Source organism: Olea europaea, unplaced genomic scaffold (genome assembly GCF_002742605.1).
Source record: "Olea europaea var. sylvestris unplaced genomic scaffold, O_europaea_v1 scaffold1207, whole genome shotgun sequence".
NCBI classification, from domain to species: Eukaryota; Viridiplantae; Streptophyta; class Magnoliopsida; order Lamiales; family Oleaceae; genus Olea; species Olea europaea.
The window spans coordinates 1-17,703 of NW_019229494.1; the positions used below are offsets into that span (position 1 = coordinate 1).

The 17,703-nt window shown below is 33.7% G+C and overlaps 2 protein-coding genes across 3 annotated transcripts in view; both read right to left on the reverse strand.

Moving 5' to 3' along the window:
- Window positions 1-4,306: 4,306 nt before the first annotated feature.
- On the reverse strand, window positions 4,307-5,971 carry LOC111374152 (exocyst complex component EXO70A1-like). Its single transcript, XM_022996785.1, has 3 exons — window positions 5,757-5,971; window positions 5,507-5,653; window positions 4,307-4,741 (listed from the first exon to the last, which is right to left on the reverse strand). Exons 1-3 carry the CDS (start codon window positions 5,954-5,956, stop codon window positions 4,624-4,626), a joined length of 465 nt encoding a protein of 154 aa, XP_022852553.1. The 5' UTR covers window positions 5,957-5,971; the 3' UTR covers window positions 4,307-4,623.
- Window positions 5,972-10,985: 5,014 nt separating this feature from the next.
- Window positions 10,986-17,703, reverse strand: part of LOC111374151 (exocyst complex component EXO70A1-like) — a 17,635-nt gene continuing 10,917 nt past the window's right edge. For both annotated transcript variants that reach the window (XM_022996783.1, XM_022996784.1), the window contains 9 exons: window positions 16,746-17,003; window positions 16,058-16,196; window positions 15,772-15,984; window positions 15,252-15,457; window positions 13,864-14,064; window positions 13,679-13,778; window positions 12,436-12,545; window positions 12,186-12,332; window positions 10,986-11,420 (listed from right to left, as the gene is read on the reverse strand). In XM_022996783.1, the coding sequence (XP_022852551.1) occupies window positions 11,303-11,420; window positions 12,186-12,332; window positions 12,436-12,545; window positions 13,679-13,778; window positions 13,864-14,064; window positions 15,252-15,457; window positions 15,772-15,984; window positions 16,058-16,196; window positions 16,746-17,003 (1,492 nt within the window). In that variant the 3' untranslated portion in view covers window positions 10,986-11,302. The remainder of the gene's footprint in view (window positions 11,421-12,185; window positions 12,333-12,435; window positions 12,546-13,678; window positions 13,779-13,863; window positions 14,065-15,251; window positions 15,458-15,771; window positions 15,985-16,057; window positions 16,197-16,745; window positions 17,004-17,703) is intronic.

Here is a 17,703-nt window from a genome sequence, read left to right on the forward strand (position 1 = left end):
TATATACTTCATACAACGCAAAATGAATAAACATTTTAGAGAAGTGCACTTTGTTGACCATTGACTAAACGCACGCTTTGTTTGTTTTTTTTTTTTGATATCCAGGTATCCCAACTTATATTAGACTAATTCCTGGACCCCCAAGACCCTTGCCCCTAAAATTTTGGAGGGGGTAAATCTCGGGTTATGCCTCAATTGGATCGCAGGTTTCCCCCACCGTCTGTACACTTCTGCGCACAAGAGATCTTCTTCCAAAGTGAATGCTCCATACCAAATAAATCTGGCCGTAGGTTCCCACCAAGATTCGAACCTTCACCCTGCCGCTGAAAGCAAGACAAATGTTGATTGATCTACCAGTTAAGCTATGCCCTGGGGGGCAAACGCATGCTTTGTTAACAATTGATAGAGTTGAGCTAAGCTCTTACGCAATGTTAAAAGAACCATATGGTGAACTCAAGGTAACATATTCAAGATCACATCATCAAGTCTCTTAAGCCGTCGAATTATCCTAATATTAATTTCACGGAATTGAGGATTAAATTAAAAGTAGTTCATTTCCTATTGTTTTGTTGAGTAAAAGTTGTTTCGTCCAAATATTATATGGTTTAAATCCAATTTCATTATCAAATTTCATATCTTTGCAAGGTATAAAACTTAAAAGAACAAGATCAGCATAGAAATAAGAGCACGAATCTGATTAATCTTTAAACAATAAAGATTAAAGAAGTTTTCACTTTAGAATCAATTAAAGAAGAGCATTTGCTTAAAAACATTGATACATTGGAACCAAGAGTCTAATTAATTTAAAGAGTGGGTTTGGCACCAAATTTAGATAATCATACTCACTTTCTATAATTAAATGCATCCAAAGTATTTCAATTTTCAATGTAAAAAAAGAATATAATAATCTAGAGAAAAGTTAATTAAAATAAATGATAAAGAAAATGATAAATGTTTTTTGGGAATAGTAAAATTAAATATTAGATATAAAGAACCAGTTAGAGTACTTCAAAAATTTTTCTCTCTAAATTTATAAATGCTCTCTAAAATATAGAATAAGTTCTTTAAAAATAGAGAGTCTCTTGAAAATGTTCTTACATATTATTAAACATTTTAAGCTTTGCCGAACCTGAACTTCACAGGTTTGTACATAAAGCTTGTGGTCTTCAAGAAACATATTATTCTCTAATTAATTAGACTGATGGTTTAAATTAAAATGTGAATTTAAAGAGTCTATTGGATTACTATTTTAAGGGTTGACTCTTTAAAATAAAAAGTATTTCATGTTTAACAACTCTAAATAATTAAGTTTGAAAAAATTGTTGCCAAAGTCGAACATAAGTTACTTATTTTAAAAGAGACTTTTGCCTTATTGTTGAAATTTTTTTTTGTTACTTTTAATAAGAAAAAAGTACAATATATCTAAACATATTTAAAGACTAAAATTTAGTTAAAAGTAAATTCAAGTGTTGAAAAAGTCGAAGTTTAGGGGGTCAAATAACCTGATGCTCATTTACTATGCTAATTTCTTATATTACATAATTCAGACAGAATGATTTTCCAAGAAAGAAAGGATTAAACACTAAACCCGTGACAGATTTGTTGCATCATCATGGAATTGCCAAATTAACTATCAGAAATAAAGTTTATGACTTTAGAATCTTCAAAGAAACATACAAATAATTTGGAATACTTTTAAAATGACTGAGTCTTTAAAAGTAGTGGGGAGCTATCAGTCTTTTCAGTTTCTTCTTGCCCTTAAAAATTTCTGTCTTAAATCCAAATCCAAATCCCGCCCTAATTTTCTGGATAACGAATACTGCTAGTGCATCTTTGTCAAATGTCAACATAGGCGACATGACCTCGAGCTTTATTAAATTAAAAAAAAAAAAAAAAAAAGGTTGAACCCCAACCTTGAGGACCTCCACCGTCCCGTCCTTAGAGCTTTGTAAGGGAGGTAAATTGCGGGATGTGTCTCAACAGGTCAGGGAACAAGAGATGCTTGTACACTGCGCCTACAAGGAGTCCAATTCCATGTCTCAGGAATCAAACTCCCATACTGCGACTGCCAGCAAGGCGTGAAATAATCTAACTCTTGTCCTTTGCACCACTGGATTATGCTACCGGGGGGCAACGTCGAGCTTTATTCGCAGTATCAATGAAATCAATGAACAAAGCTGCATTGGATTACACGTAAAATTATTTTATGCAAAAATGTGACTAAAATGAGTTTGAAAAAACGATTTTTTGAAAAATTGGAGCCCAAACAGTGGCTAAAGTGGCAATACCACTAAAATAATCGGTGTGCCACGTCAATGTCCGTGGGAGATATTTATTTTATTCTTGAATTGAAAGTGTTATAGGAGATATTTATATTATTTCTGAATTAAGAAGCGAGTGAAAAAATTGTGTAAAAAGAAAGAAAAATAGGTGACTCCCTAAAAAGTAGTCAAAAGCAGTATTTCCATCTCAAAAGACAGATCACACTTGCTTTTGGTTGCTTCATTGAGGTAGAAATACTTTAGCAAATATCATTTTGAATACATTTTCTCGATTGAAATGCAATAAATAACGGATAACCCACAAATTAATTGCACTATTTATCCTCGAGAAAACAAAATAAATTAGAAAATAATTCAGCGAAAATGTATGTAAAGTAGAGTTGGGGCTGTTTTTTTCACCGGAAAAAAAAAAAGTATTGAACTCCGTGGTGTACGTGGTAGCATTGGACCATTTCCCCCCCTAAAATTAAACCAAAAAAGAAAAAATAAGTTATGTACAATCAATCTTTATTTTTTATAAGCCGAATCCGTAAAAAAATTGTGCTCTGACCAATCATTTTACACCTCTATTTTAAAAGTATTTCACGTGTCTATTTCGGCATTAATTTCTAAATAGAGTTTTCCAATCTCTAAATGCCTTTCAAAAGAAAAGCATGATAATCTGAACATAATCTAGAAATCATTAGTCGATTACTAGCTAGGGAAGCATATAGCCTTAAGGGAAAGAGGAAAAGAGAAAAGCAAAGAGGGAATTAAATATTGCTATTAGTAGCTATTTCTATAGGGTAATGTTATTCGTAATGAAGACTGTCAGTAATCGTTCTATGTGGCATACACTTGGCAATTTGACATTTGATATATAGATATAATAGTTATTTTTTGAATTATACATCAAATGAAAAACTGACAAGTGTACGCTACATAGGCCAACTGTCGATAGTCTTCACTGCGAATGGCATTATTCATTTCTATATGTAAGGCAATACAACTTTTTCTTATTGCTGGGCAATAAAGATTATCCGGCACAAATTCCCACGCTAAACACGCACAAAAGACAGAGGTGTGGTGTTCACAAAAGGTTAGAGGGTTGGAATGGAGACAAAGTTTCCACACATTGAACTCTTGCAGTGTTCTTTAATAAAGGAAAAAGGTAGAAATGGGCGTTATTTAAAGGTGATCACACTATCATTTCTGCAAGAAAGTAAGGGAAGTCTTGGATCTCAAACTCACATCAATCACCATATAATTAGAATCTCTCTCTCCTCTCTTTCAATGATCAAAGCCTCGGATCACTCAATCATCAGATTCGAGAGAGAGATTGTGGGACCGATGAAAAGAATAAGAATTATGGCCAAGAGAGGGTGATGACTAGTCAAAAAGAGCAGAAAACATTAAAGTTAACGAGAATGTTTTTTAATGAAATGATGCCGGTTTTAATGTAGGAATTGGGTTTCAAACAATTTTCTTGCAAATCCAAAATAATAAATTAGTTGGAAATTAAATAGGGTAAATTCTTCCAGTGGGTTCCAACTTTTCATAAATACGACGGTCATGGAAATAATCTCACGCTTACAATGAACAGAAGTTATAATGTCTACCTAGTGATATTATCACGTCAATAGGTCAAACCTATTTTCTTTTGGGGAAAAAAAAAGTACAACTTGATTGCCACGTCAACGGTGAGCAATTGTTATCTTGATCATTATGTGCAGAAAGTCAGCTCTGATGAGGTTTTATATTCTACTTTTCGTTTGCAATAAAAAAAATTCTTACTTAGTACTCGCCATTCTTCAATTATTATAAGGAATTTAAAAAATTATATATAGAAAAACTAGGAGAGCATATTCTTCGGTGCAAAGACGTAGGAATACCACTCTTCTTAAATGGTAAGGTAGACTTCATATACTGAAGGTGTTCATTTTCTTATAAAAATAAATAAATAAATAAAATATCTTCAACGTTGTTGTGCTCTCTAATCCTATTGTGGACCAAACATGTCCTAACAGGACAGATTACCTTTCAGATTATAACATTCAAAAGAAAATGCATAAATAGAGCCAGTAATTTACATTTCCTGCAAGAATATCAAGGCTTGCAAGCAGAATAGAGGAATTATTGGCATGTTTTGAACTGCTAAAAGCCCTCTTTCTGAGCAGTATATTACAAGAAAACAGGCAATCTATGAATAAGCTCTACAACGCAGTATATTACAATATGCACCACCTTCACAGGCAAAGGAAGAAACATCATGTACAAGAAAGTGACCCCATAGTTGTCTAATAAAAGACTAAAAGTCGAGGCCTGTCAACCCCATTACATAGATTAGCATTGGATAGGATGTCTACCGCTTGGGGTCATTTAAGGTCTTACCCTCGAAAAATTCACCAAGCATATGTTCCAGATCCTCTGGATTGTATCTGATGTACTTCTGAGGGTTCTTACCGTTCTCAACCAAGGGCCTGAAACATACGTCAAAAATCCAAATTCCAAATTCGTTAAACCAGAATATACTCGTGTTACACGAGGAGAGGGTGATGTTAACAATAAGAAACAGAATATACAATTCATTTGCAGCAAATTAGAAATACTATGCCTCCAATATAGAATCATTATCCTAAGCTTTTGATGTTATAAAAAATTAATATGCAAGATATGGGCTCCATAGTTTCATTTAGGATTCTTTTCATGAATAACATAAACAAAAATATATTCGGCAAATTACAGCATTGGTTCCCAACCTATTGGCCTAGTAGCAAGTTGGTCTCTAACCTTCCGTGATATTTGCAAGATTAAAAGCGCCCAAGGCTTCAAACTCAACCTAATAATCACTTCCAAAGAAATGGAATGATTATAGGATCAAGAAGGTCATAAATCAGTTCCAATTAAGAAAACTGTCAAAATCTCTTTTTAAGATTCGTAGCCATCACATGTCCAACTTTATGAAAAACCTAAGTTTTGTTTCCCAACTTGAGCTAGTTCCCAGAAATTTAAAGCGGGGCATGACTCTATGAGGACACACTTTCATATTAACGAGAGTGGGACCATATCTATAGCCGGAGATTGATTGTAAATATATAATGAAAAAGTTTTAGTCCACCAACTTGCATCTTGGGGAATAGTATGAGGCTCAACCAATTTTCCCGTATATAGGAATAGAAAGATAACATCAGAATTCGTGTGGAAATGTTATGTATTTTTTTTTACCAATAATAAAGAAAATGTACCCGAAGCGTTTAATGAAAGATCGGTAAGCTGGAAGCAAGACTTCAGCAACTGCGAGCCTCAGGGATTCTCTTAATTCAGTGTCAGGAACTGTCCATTGAGATTGTCTTTGATGGAGTTCCTCAAATTGCATATTAAATGTCTTCAATCTAGTAATGAAATACAACAGATTCAGTCAAATCACTTTTTAAGTCAATTAATACAACTCAACAAGCAAAAATTGTTCTCCAGAAAATAACAACTCAAACACACCTGTCTTTGATAATTGCTCTTGAAGCTCCGCTACTATTTCCTCCATCCATGCCAGCAACACTGCCGCCTCCAGAAGATGTCAGGCCTTGAACAGAGAGGCACTGCAGAATCTGCAGAAGGAAATGCAAAATAATTTTATGTACAATTTTATAAACAAGTACTGAAGTACAGGAGCCTTTATACAACAGGCGGTGTTCCATTCTTCAGTATTCTCAAATGACAGGAGGAAAATAATGTTCCTGGTCCAGCAGAGAGCAAGAAATAGGGTAGAAACTCTATTGGTAATTGATAGATTGCATGTGGCATTTTGAAAATTAAAATGTGAATTTAAAGAGTCTATTAGACTACTATTTTAAGGGTTGACTCTTTAAAATAAAGAGCATTTCATGTTTAACGACTCTAAATAATTAAGTTTGAAAAAATTGTTGCCAAAGTCGAACATAAGTTACTTATTTTAAAAGAGACTTTTGCCTTATTGTTGAAATTTTTTTTTGTTACTTTTAATAAGAAAAAAGTACAATATATCTAAACATATTTAAAGACTAAAATTTAGTTAAAAGTAAATTCAAGTGTTGAAAAAGTCGAAGTTTAGGGGGTCAAATAACCTGATGCTCATTTACTATGCTAATTTCTTATATTACATAATTCAGACAGAATGATTTTCCAAGAAAGAAAGGATTAAACATTAAACCCGTGACAGATTTGTTGCATCATCATGGAAGTGCCAAATTAACTATCAGAAATAAAGTTTATTACTTTAGAATCTTCAAAGAAACATACAAATAATTTGGAATACTTTTAAAATGACTGAGTCTTTAAAAGTAGTGGGGAGCTATCAGTCTTTTCAGTTTCTTCTTGCCCTTAAAAATTTCTGTCTTAAATGCAAATCCAAATCCCGCCCTAATTTTCTGGATAACGAATACTGCTAGTGCATCTTTGTCAAATGTCAACATAGGCGACATGACCTCGAGCTTTATTAAATTAAAAAAAAAAAAAAAAAAAGGTTGAACCCCAACCTTGAGGACCTCCACCGCCCCGCACTTAGAGCTTTGTAAGGGACGTAAATTGCGGGATGTGCTCCAACAGGTCAGGGAACAAAAGCTGCTTGTACACTGCGTCTACAAGGAATCCAATTCCATGTCTCAGGAATCGAATTTTCATACTGCGACTGCCAGCAAGGCGTGAAATAATCTAACTCTTGTCCTTTGCACCACTGGATTATGCTACCGGGGGGCAACGTCGAAATTCGAATCTCCACCCTGCCACTGGAAGCAAGACAAATGTTGATTGATCCATCAATTGAGCTGTGCCCCGGGGGGCAAACGCACGCTTTGTTAACAATTGATAGAGTTGAGCTAAGCTCTTACGCAATGTTAAAAGAGCCATATGGTGAACTCAAGGTAACATATTCAAGATCACATCATCAAGTCTCTTAAGCCATCGAATTATCTTAATATTAATTTCACGGAATTGAGGATTAAATTAAAAGTAGTTCATTTCCTATTGTTTTGTTGAGTAAAAGTTGTTTCGTCCAAATATTATATGGTTTAAATCCAATTTCATTATCAAAATTCATATCTTTGCAAGGTATAAAACTTAAAAGAACAAGATCAGCATAGAAATAAGAGCACGAATCTGATTAATCTTTAAACAATAAAGATTAAAGAAGTTTTCACTTTAGAATCAATTAAAGAAGAGCATTTGCTTAAAAACATTGATACATTGGAACCATGAGTCTAATTAATTTAAAGAGTGGGTTTGGCTCCAAATTTGGATAATCAAACTCACTTTCTATAATTAAATGCATTCAAAGTATTTCAATTTTCAATGTAAAAAAAGAATATAATAATTTAGAGAAAAGTTAGTTAAAATAAATGATAAAGAAAATGATAAATGTTTTTTGGGAATAGTAAAATTAAATATTAGATATAAAGAACCAGTTAGAGTACTTCAAAATTTTTACTCTCTAAATTATAGAATAAGTTCTTTAAAAATAGAAAGTCTCTCGTAAATGTTCTTACATATTAGTAAACATTTTAAGCTTTGCCGAACATGAACTTCACAGGTTTGTACATAAAGCTTGTGGTCTTCAAGAAACATATTATTCTCTAATTAATTAGACTGATGGTTTAAATTAAAATGTGAATTTAAAGAGTCTATTAGACTACTATTTTAAGGGTTGACTCTTTAAAATAAAGAGCATTTCATGTTTAACGACTCTAAATAATTAAGTTTGAAAAAATTGTTGCCAAAGTCGAACATAAGTTACTTATTTTAAAAGAGACTTTTGCCTTATTGTTGAAATTTTTTTTTGTTACTTTTAATAAGAAAAAAGTACAATATATCTAAACATATTTAAAGACTAAAATTTAGTTAAAAGTAAATTCAAGTGTTGAAAAAGTCGAAGTTTAGGGGGTCAAATAACCTGATGCTCATTTACTATGCTAATTTCTTATATTACATAATTCAGACAGAATGATTTTCCAAGAAAGAAAGGATTAAACATTAAACCCGTGACAGATTTGTTGCATCATCATGGAAGTGCCAAATTAACTATCAGAAATAAAGTTTATTACTTTAGAATCTTCAAAGAAACATACAAATAATTTGGAATACTTTTAAAATGACTGAGTCTTTAAAAGTAGTGGGGAGCTATCAGTCTTTTCAGTTTCTTCTTGCCCTTAAAAATTTCTGTCTTAAATGCAAATCCAAATCCCGCCCTAATTTTCTGGATAACGAATACTGCTAGTGCATCTTTGTCAAATGTCAACATAGGCGACATGACCTCGAGCTTTATTAAATTAAAAAAAAAAAAAAAAAAAGGTTGAACCCCAACCTTGAGGACCCCCACCGTCCCGTCCTTAGAGCTTTGTAAGGGAGGTAAATTGCGGGATGTGTCTCAACAGGTCAGGGAACAAGAGATGCTTGTACACTGCGCCTACAAGGAGTCCAATTCCATGTCTCAGGAATCAAACTCCCATACTGCGACTGCCAGCAAGGCGTGAAATAATCTAACTCTTGTCCTTTGCACCACTGGATTATGCTACCGGGGGGCAACGTCGAGCTTTATTCGCAGTATCAATGAAATCAATGAACAAAGCTGCATTGGATTACACGTAAAATTATTTTATGCAAAAATGTGACTAAAATGAGTTTGAAAAAACGATTTTTTGAAAAATTGGAGCCCAAACAGTGGCTAAAGTGGCAATACCACTAAAATAATCGGTGTGCCACGTCAATGTCCGTGGGAGATATTTATTTTATTCTTGAATTGAAAGTGTTATAGGAGATATTTATATTATTTCTGAATTAAGAAGCGAGTGAAAAAATTGTGTAAAAAGAAAGAAAAATAGGTGACTCCCTAAAAAGTAGTCAAAAGCAGTATTTCCATCTCAAAAGACAGATCACACTTGCTTTTGGTTGCTTCATTGAGGTAGAAATACTTTAGCAAATATCATTTTGAATACATTTTCTCGATTGAAATGCAATAAATAACGGATAACCCACAAATTAATTGCACTATTTATCCTCGAGAAAACAAAATAAATTAGAAAATAATTCAGCGAAAATGTATGTAAAGTAGAGTTGGGGCTGTTTTTTTCACCGGAAAAAAAAAAAGTATTGAACTCCGTGGTGTACGTGGTAGCATTGGACCATTTCCCCCCCTAAAATTAAACCAAAAAAGAAAAAATAAGTTATGTACAATCAATCTTTATTTTTTATAAGCCGAATCCGTAAAAAAATTGTGCTCTGACCAATCATTTTACACCTCTATTTTAAAAGTATTTCACGTGTCTATTTCGGCATTAATTTCTAAATAGAGTTTTCCAATCTCTAAATGCCTTTCAAAAGAAAAGCATGATAATCTGAACATAATCTAGAAATCATTAGTCGATTACTAGCTAGGGAAGCATATAGCCTTAAGGGAAAGAGGAAAAGAGAAAAGCAAAGAGGGAATTAAATATTGCTATTAGTAGCTATTTCTATAGGGTAATGTTATTCGTAATGAAGACTGTCAGTAATCGTTCTATGTGGCATACACTTGGCAATTTGACATTTGATATATAGATATAATAGTTATTTTTTGAATTATACATCAAATGAAAAACTGACAAGTGTACGCTACATAGGCCAACTGTCGATAGTCTTCACTGCGAATGGCATTATTCATTTCTATATGTAAGGCAATACAACTTTTTCTTATTGCTGGGCAATAAAGATTATCCGGCACAAATTCCCACGCTAAACACGCACAAAAGACAGAGGTGTGGTGTTCACAAAAGGTTAGAGGGTTGGAATGGAGACAAAGTTTCCACACATTGAACTCTTGCAGTGTTCTTTAATAAAGGAAAAAGGTAGAAATGGGCGTTATTTAAAGGTGATCACACTATCATTTCTGCAAGAAAGTAAGGGAAGTCTTGGATCTCAAACTCACATCAATCACCATATAATTAGAATCTCTCTCTCCTCTCTTTCAATGATCAAAGCCTCGGATCACTCAATCATCAGATTCGAGAGAGAGATTGTGGGACCGATGAAAAGAATAAGAATTATGGCCAAGAGAGGGTGATGACTAGTCAAAAAGAGCAGAAAACATTAAAGTTAACGAGAATGTTTTTTAATGAAATGATGCCGGTTTTAATGTAGGAATTGGGTTTCAAACAATTTTCTTGCAAATCCAAAATAATAAATTAGTTGGAAATTAAATAGGGTAAATTCTTCCAGTGGGTTCCAACTTTTCATAAATACGACGGTCATGGAAATAATCTCACGCTTACAATGAACAGAAGTTATAATGTCTACCTAGTGATATTATCACGTCAATAGGTCAAACCTATTTTCTTTTGGGGAAAAAAAAAGTACAACTTGATTGCCACGTCAACGGTGAGCAATTGTTATCTTGATCATTATGTGCAGAAAGTCAGCTCTGATGAGGTTTTATATTCTACTTTTCGTTTGCAATAAAAAAAATTCTTACTTAGTACTCGCCATTCTTCAATTATTATAAGGAATTTAAAAAATTATATATAGAAAAACTAGGAGAGCATATTCTTCGGTGCAAAGACGTAGGAATACCACTCTTCTTAAATGGTAAGGTAGACTTCATATACTGAAGGTGTTCATTTTCTTATAAAAATAAATAAATAAATAAAATATCTTCAACGTTGTTGTGCTCTCTAATCCTATTGTGGACCAAACATGTCCTAACAGGACAGATTACCTTTCAGATTATAACATTCAAAAGAAAATGCATAAATAGAGCCAGTAATTTACATTTCCTGCAAGAATATCAAGGCTTGCAAGCAGAATAGAGGAATTATTGGCATGTTTTGAACTGCTAAAAGCCCTCTTTCTGAGCAGTATATTACAAGAAAACAGGCAATCTATGAATAAGCTCTACAACGCAGTATATTACAATATGCACCACCTTCACAGGCAAAGGAAGAAACATCATGTACAAGAAAGTGACCCCATAGTTGTCTAATAAAAGACTAAAAGTCGAGGCCTGTCAACCCCATTACATAGATTAGCATTGGATAGGATGTCTACCGCTTGGGGTCATTTAAGGTCTTACCCTCGAAAAATTCACCAAGCATATGTTCCAGATCCTCTGGATTGTATCTGATGTACTTCTGAGGGTTCTTACCGTTCTCAACCAAGGGCCTGAAACATACGTCAAAAATCCAAATTCCAAATTCGTTAAACCAGAATATACTCGTGTTACACGAGGAGAGGGTGATGTTAACAATAAGAAACAGAATATACAATTCATTTGCAGCAAATTAGAAATACTATGCCTCCAATATAGAATCATTATCCTAAGCTTTTGATGTTATAAAAAATTAATATGCAAGATATGGGCTCCATAGTTTCATTTAGGATTCTTTTCATGAATAACATAAACAAAAATATATTCGGCAAATTACAGCATTGGTTCCCAACCTATTGGCCTAGTAGCAAGTTGGTCTCTAACCTTCCGTGATATTTGCAAGATTAAAAGCGCCCAAGGCTTCAAACTCAACCTAATAATCACTTCCAAAGAAATGGAATGATTATAGGATCAAGAAGGTCATAAATCAGTTCCAATTAAGAAAACTGTCAAAATCTCTTTTTAAGATTCGTAGCCATCACATGTCCAACTTTATGAAAAACCTAAGTTTTGTTTCCCAACTTGAGCTAGTTCCCAGAAATTTAAAGCGGGGCATGACTCTATGAGGACACACTTTCATATTAACGAGAGTGGGACCATATCTATAGCCGGAGATTGATTGTAAATATATAATGAAAAAGTTTTAGTCCACCAACTTGCATCTTGGGGAATAGTATGAGGCTCAACCAATTTTCCCGTATATAGGAATAGAAAGATAACATCAGAATTCGTGTGGAAATGTTATGTATTTTTTTTTACCAATAATAAAGAAAATGTACCCGAAGCGTTTAATGAAAGATCGGTAAGCTGGAAGCAAGACTTCAGCAACTGCGAGCCTCAGGGATTCTCTTAATTCAGTGTCAGGAACTGTCCATTGAGATTGTCTTTGATGGAGTTCCTCAAATTGCATATTAAATGTCTTCAATCTAGTAATGAAATACAACAGATTCAGTCAAATCACTTTTTAAGTCAATTAATACAACTCAACAAGCAAAAATTGTTCTCCAGAAAATAACAACTCAAACACACCTGTCTTTGATAATTGCTCTTGAAGCTCCGCTACTATTTCCTCCATCCATGCCAGCAACACTGCCGCCTCCAGAAGATGTCAGGCCTTGAACAGAGAGGCACTGCAGAATCTGCAGAAGGAAATGCAAAATAATTTTATGTACAATTTTATAAACAAGTACTGAAGTACAGGAGCCTTTATACAACAGGCGGTGTTCCATTCTTCAGTATTCTCAAATGACAGGAGGAAAATAATGTTCCTGGTCCAGCAGAGAGCAAGAAATAGGGTAGAAACTCTATTGGTAATTGATAGATTGCATGTGGCATTTTGATAGACTGCTGCTCCAACTATGATATTTCAATGTTAGCACAAACTTAAATTCCACATTCTCATGAACTATTTCCTTCTAAATGGTTTTGTACAACAGTTGTCCTAAAAAGGTTTACCAGCACCCACCATTAAAAATAAATAACACTCAGTACATCACATAACTATCCAATTTTTACTTCCAAAGAAATTAGTCCCAAGCACTGTATTCACTAATTATATCGAGATGTAGAAGGAAGCATAAATGTCGAAGTGCATATCTGCATTAAGATGAGAAAAGCAGATATTTTGACCAAGTCATCACCCTATCTTGGACATAATAAAAGCAGAGGAATGTTCTAATTCCATTACAAGATGAAACTATCATATGAGACACAAACTAGGGTGGTGATCTAGTGTGCTTAATGTGCGCTTGGTGAATGCGAGTACGCTTTCTTAAGCGATATATATGCCTTATATACACATTAAGAGTATGCTGAGCTAATCTTAGAAAGAATTTGAAGTTACTTTTTTGTTTCCAAACATGTTGGGATATTTTAATTTTTTCGTATTTTTAACCAAACCCCCCAACCCCCCCCCCCCCACCCCCCAAAAAAAGAAAAAGAAAAAAACACTTAATTATTTTGATCCTCACTCTCAAAATTACTTCTTCTTTACAACTTTGCCCAATAAAATGAATTATCTATTTAAAACTTACTTATTAAGTAAACTTTTTAATCCTAGCCAAAAACATGCTCCAAGTCCGAGAAGTGAATTCAATGCATCATCACCTAAATAGTTCCTATTACTACAGTGCAAAACAATACTAACCACACATCTAGTAGAAATCATTTCAGGAATTTATGATCTCCACAGGTAGCATTAGTCGCTGGAGCAGCAATAGATCACAAATTCTTAGTTAACTGTGCGCATAATAAGGGGAGAGTAAAGAAGTACCTTTGCCCAAGCAATCCTCTTATATTGATTTGCATGTTGCTGAACAACTCTCCGATGTCGTTGCACCCAATCATCGCCTAACAAATCTTTGGCTTCAGACCTAAAATCAAGACATATATAAGAAACAAATTTGACGAGCACAAAAATCGACTTGATGTTTCAACAATCCATAAAAATGTTATAACCTGCGGACAGATCTGACCATATAATGAATGTTATTCATGAGAAACAAATGGGTCAGAGATGGATCCTTATACTGCTTAGATTTTCCATCCAAATTGGTCTGAAGAGCCTGCATTATACGCATTGTAACATCAGCTAGCTGAGAATTTGAGTCATCTCCATTTTCAAATTCGCGGAAAAGTTGCTTCAATGTTGATTGATAGCTGGACCAAAAAAAAAAAAAAAGGGCATTTTCAGTTGTAGTACACAAATATAGATACACGCAGTCACACAAAAAGCAGAAAACAGCTCATAGCAGAAAATTATAGATAAGTCATTACAGTATATTATATTATTTATCTGGACCAAAAGATTTTGATTAAATGGAAAGTTAAGATTGATGTACATCGTGTAAGATGGGAAAAGTGCCATATGCCCCATCAATGTTATAGAAGATTCTAATTATTTAGAAAAACACAGGTGAATTTTTTATTTCGAATAACAATTAGAGGTACAAGGCGAAATTATCAAAGTAAAGAAAAGATCTAAGAACTCAGACATTAAAATCTCTATGGGTTTTCTATTCCAATTAACATTTTCTGACGATGCACTAATACTGTGTCCTCAAATTTTAATAAGGATAGTGACCGAGTAACATGTTTCTTGTAAAGCCTACAATTTATTTATTTTATTTATTTTTTAAATTGTATTTCACACTAATTTACTGTGAAAGTTTCTTTTAACTTCAATCAGAAGGAAAAAAAAAAAAATACTGAAAGTCCACAATGTTCATGAAAATCCCCATTAAGGGATTGGATTCCGTCCAGCAGAAGGGGACCCCACATTCATAAATCATAACTAATTTATATGACCAGGTTTAGAATGATGAAAGGAATAAATTTGCACTCAAATAGACCCACTCTCTTTTTACCAGTTCAGTTGCTAAAGCTGGTATATCTATTCACTGTTAACAAACAAACGTGTTCTATATATAAAAGCAGAATAACAAGACGAAGATTCTATATGAATGGAATACATAAATAAACAATATCGAGTTCATATTATTTTGTCCAATTCAATATACATTAGAAATATATCGTAGATCATAGTTTCCACTTTCTTTCAGTCCTATATGTTGAGACGTCATCGAATTGCAATCATACACGAGAAAAATGTAAGAATTCAGTGTAACTAAATAGTAATCTATTTGCAAGTTGCAACCTGATTAAATCATTGAACATGCTCTGAGAGAAAGTAGTTATACATAACTGTTTATTGTAATGTTGACTCGCAGTAAGCTATGGATTACAACTTCAGAAAATTACCATACAAGGCATCTTTTTTAAGTTGCTTTCTAATGTAGTTCCAACTTCTTATTTAAAAGGAAGGGTTTTAGAGTTAGTTGACATACTCAAACAGGAATTTCACGTAGTTAATCACATAGCTTGTCAAAGGATGAACTGTTCCATCTGCCACGGCAGTTTTAGTCGCATCTTTTTCAACTGCTTCTTCAAAGTCTCCAAAAGTCTCTTGTGCTGTCTGTGCAAGCCTCTTTGTCAAACCCAAGGCTGACTCTCTGATTTCATTACAAGGTTGACCTCTAAAAAGTGATTCAATCTGCCAAATTTCAGCTTTACAGTTTCAATAAGCATTCCTTAGAGTCACGTGATAATGTTATTAAAGCATAATGCATTTTTTGATTGACACTGAACTTTAGAGTATAATAAATACTTGATATATATATGCCCACAGGAGAAATTTGGAGGAGAACAATCTGAGGAAAATTTTTCTTTAAAATCAAGCTAAAGACTTATACAAGTATTTTGAATTAGTTTTTTAAGTAATATTTAGAGCTAATAAAAGATTTTCCACTCTCATAGGTCTCTCATCATACACGAGGAAGTTACAGCTTGAAAGAAAATGTCCCATACCTCTGAGTGAATTTCTCTCATTATTTCATACATATCCAGAAGCACAAATAACTTTTCAGGGGATCTTTTGCTTTTGGCAATTGCATGTCCAAAACTGAGTAGCACTGCCACGCTACCTGCAGTAACTTCAGCAAAGCACTGATCCATGAGGGGATTGAAGCCTTCAAAAATTTGATCACAAACTTTACGTTCTCCGGCAAACAGCAACTTGACCTGTTAGAAAATAATTAGATTCTCATACAATTAGCTTGTTCAAATCTGCGTGAGCATTAGAGGGAGAACATACAGCAATCCGCATAAAATGGATCCAATTCCCAATTTTAGCTTCCAAAACTTCCCATTGCATCTTCTGAACATCATCTTTGCTAAGCTTTTCTACTCCCAATTTGCGAAGGCTTTCTTCTAAAACTTGAGAACGAGCTTCCCTAAATGAAAGAACAAACAAAATAAAAGAATGATGTGAGATGACTACATTTTAATAAGTTGCAGATGGTTTTAATTTGGTTTCTTAGAACTTGTTCATTACTTGTTGTTTGATCTATCAGTTTGAGACCATTGCAAAATAAAAGGAGATCTGAGAATCCAATCAATTATGGAAGCCTAGCAACATGATCAAGTGATTTTCTCATATTTCCAGAACACCTTCAATTGTTAAATTGATAACCAAAATATAGAAAAATTTTAAAAGTGGTACATCACCAATCATATCAGAGGGAAGCCCCTGTTTGACGATCACTATTTGGGAAGAATAGAGTTTTGAATAGAGATTTTTAGGAAAATGCGTGGTTAAAAAGTAGGGAAAAGTTTTGGACTTATGTACAGAATATTTTATTGGGTAAATGTGTGGTTGAAAATGAATATGTTAAAAAAAGAGTTCGTCGTCAAACAAAGGCTAAATCTATCGTCTTTCAGTTCTCTCTTCTGATATGCCCATGACTAAAAGAATAGTTTCTGTAGCCAAATCTGGTACTCACCTGTATATTATCAGTAACTGCTGCTGATTACCAGCCTCAACCATCTGTAGTGCTAAATCATGCAACAAAGGCAGAATCCGGGGCGGAATAAGAGTTGGTGTTGTGTATGCAGAATTTTCTTCACTATTTTGATGATCAGAGTGACTGTGGGATGATGGTATCATGCCACTGGAATCAGCCTGATCTCCCGGTGACCCAGATGATGGTCGCATAGAATTGGGAAGGCACTCAAAAAGTCGTTCAGGTTCAACAGGTTTGCTGCATAAGCAGGAATTTAGTTTAACATGGAAACAACTAACACCAAATAAAGTTGGGAGTATCATGCATCTTGGTTAATATACAATGTATGATAATACATAACAAGCATCCTGCATAAAGTAGTAATAAATCTGAAAAGTAAAGGAAAAGTTAACAAAGTCAACTTTCAAAATAAATATTGAAACTAGACAGTGCAAATTTCCTAGACGATATATTATCGTTAGTGTGAAGATAAAGGCCTAAGAATTTGTAAGGAAGTTGTATGGTTTTCATTATACACTTTGCATGATCTACCACTTTGTTAGTCAGACAAACAATTTGATACTTCAAGTACAAATATAATATAAGGTTTGTTGCCTGCCTATGGAACTCAAACACAAAATACGTTAAAACAAGATGCAGTATTATTTAAGATTCTAAAACAACTACGATGAAAGCAATATATAAAGTGTAAAACCCTAGATTGCTTAAAAAAACTAGACATAAAACCCTAACAAGGTAAAAGATGAAACTACCCCTAATAAAAAAATCTAAATAACGAGCCTGTTTGGGAGTGATTTTGATAATTGATTTTTTGACCGTTAGGAGAAAAGTGGAGTCCATCTATGAGAGAAGAAATCAAATATGACAGCTAGAATAGTGAAATAATGATCAAAAAATCAATTTTTTGGGAGAAAAAATCACTCCCAAACAGGCTGAA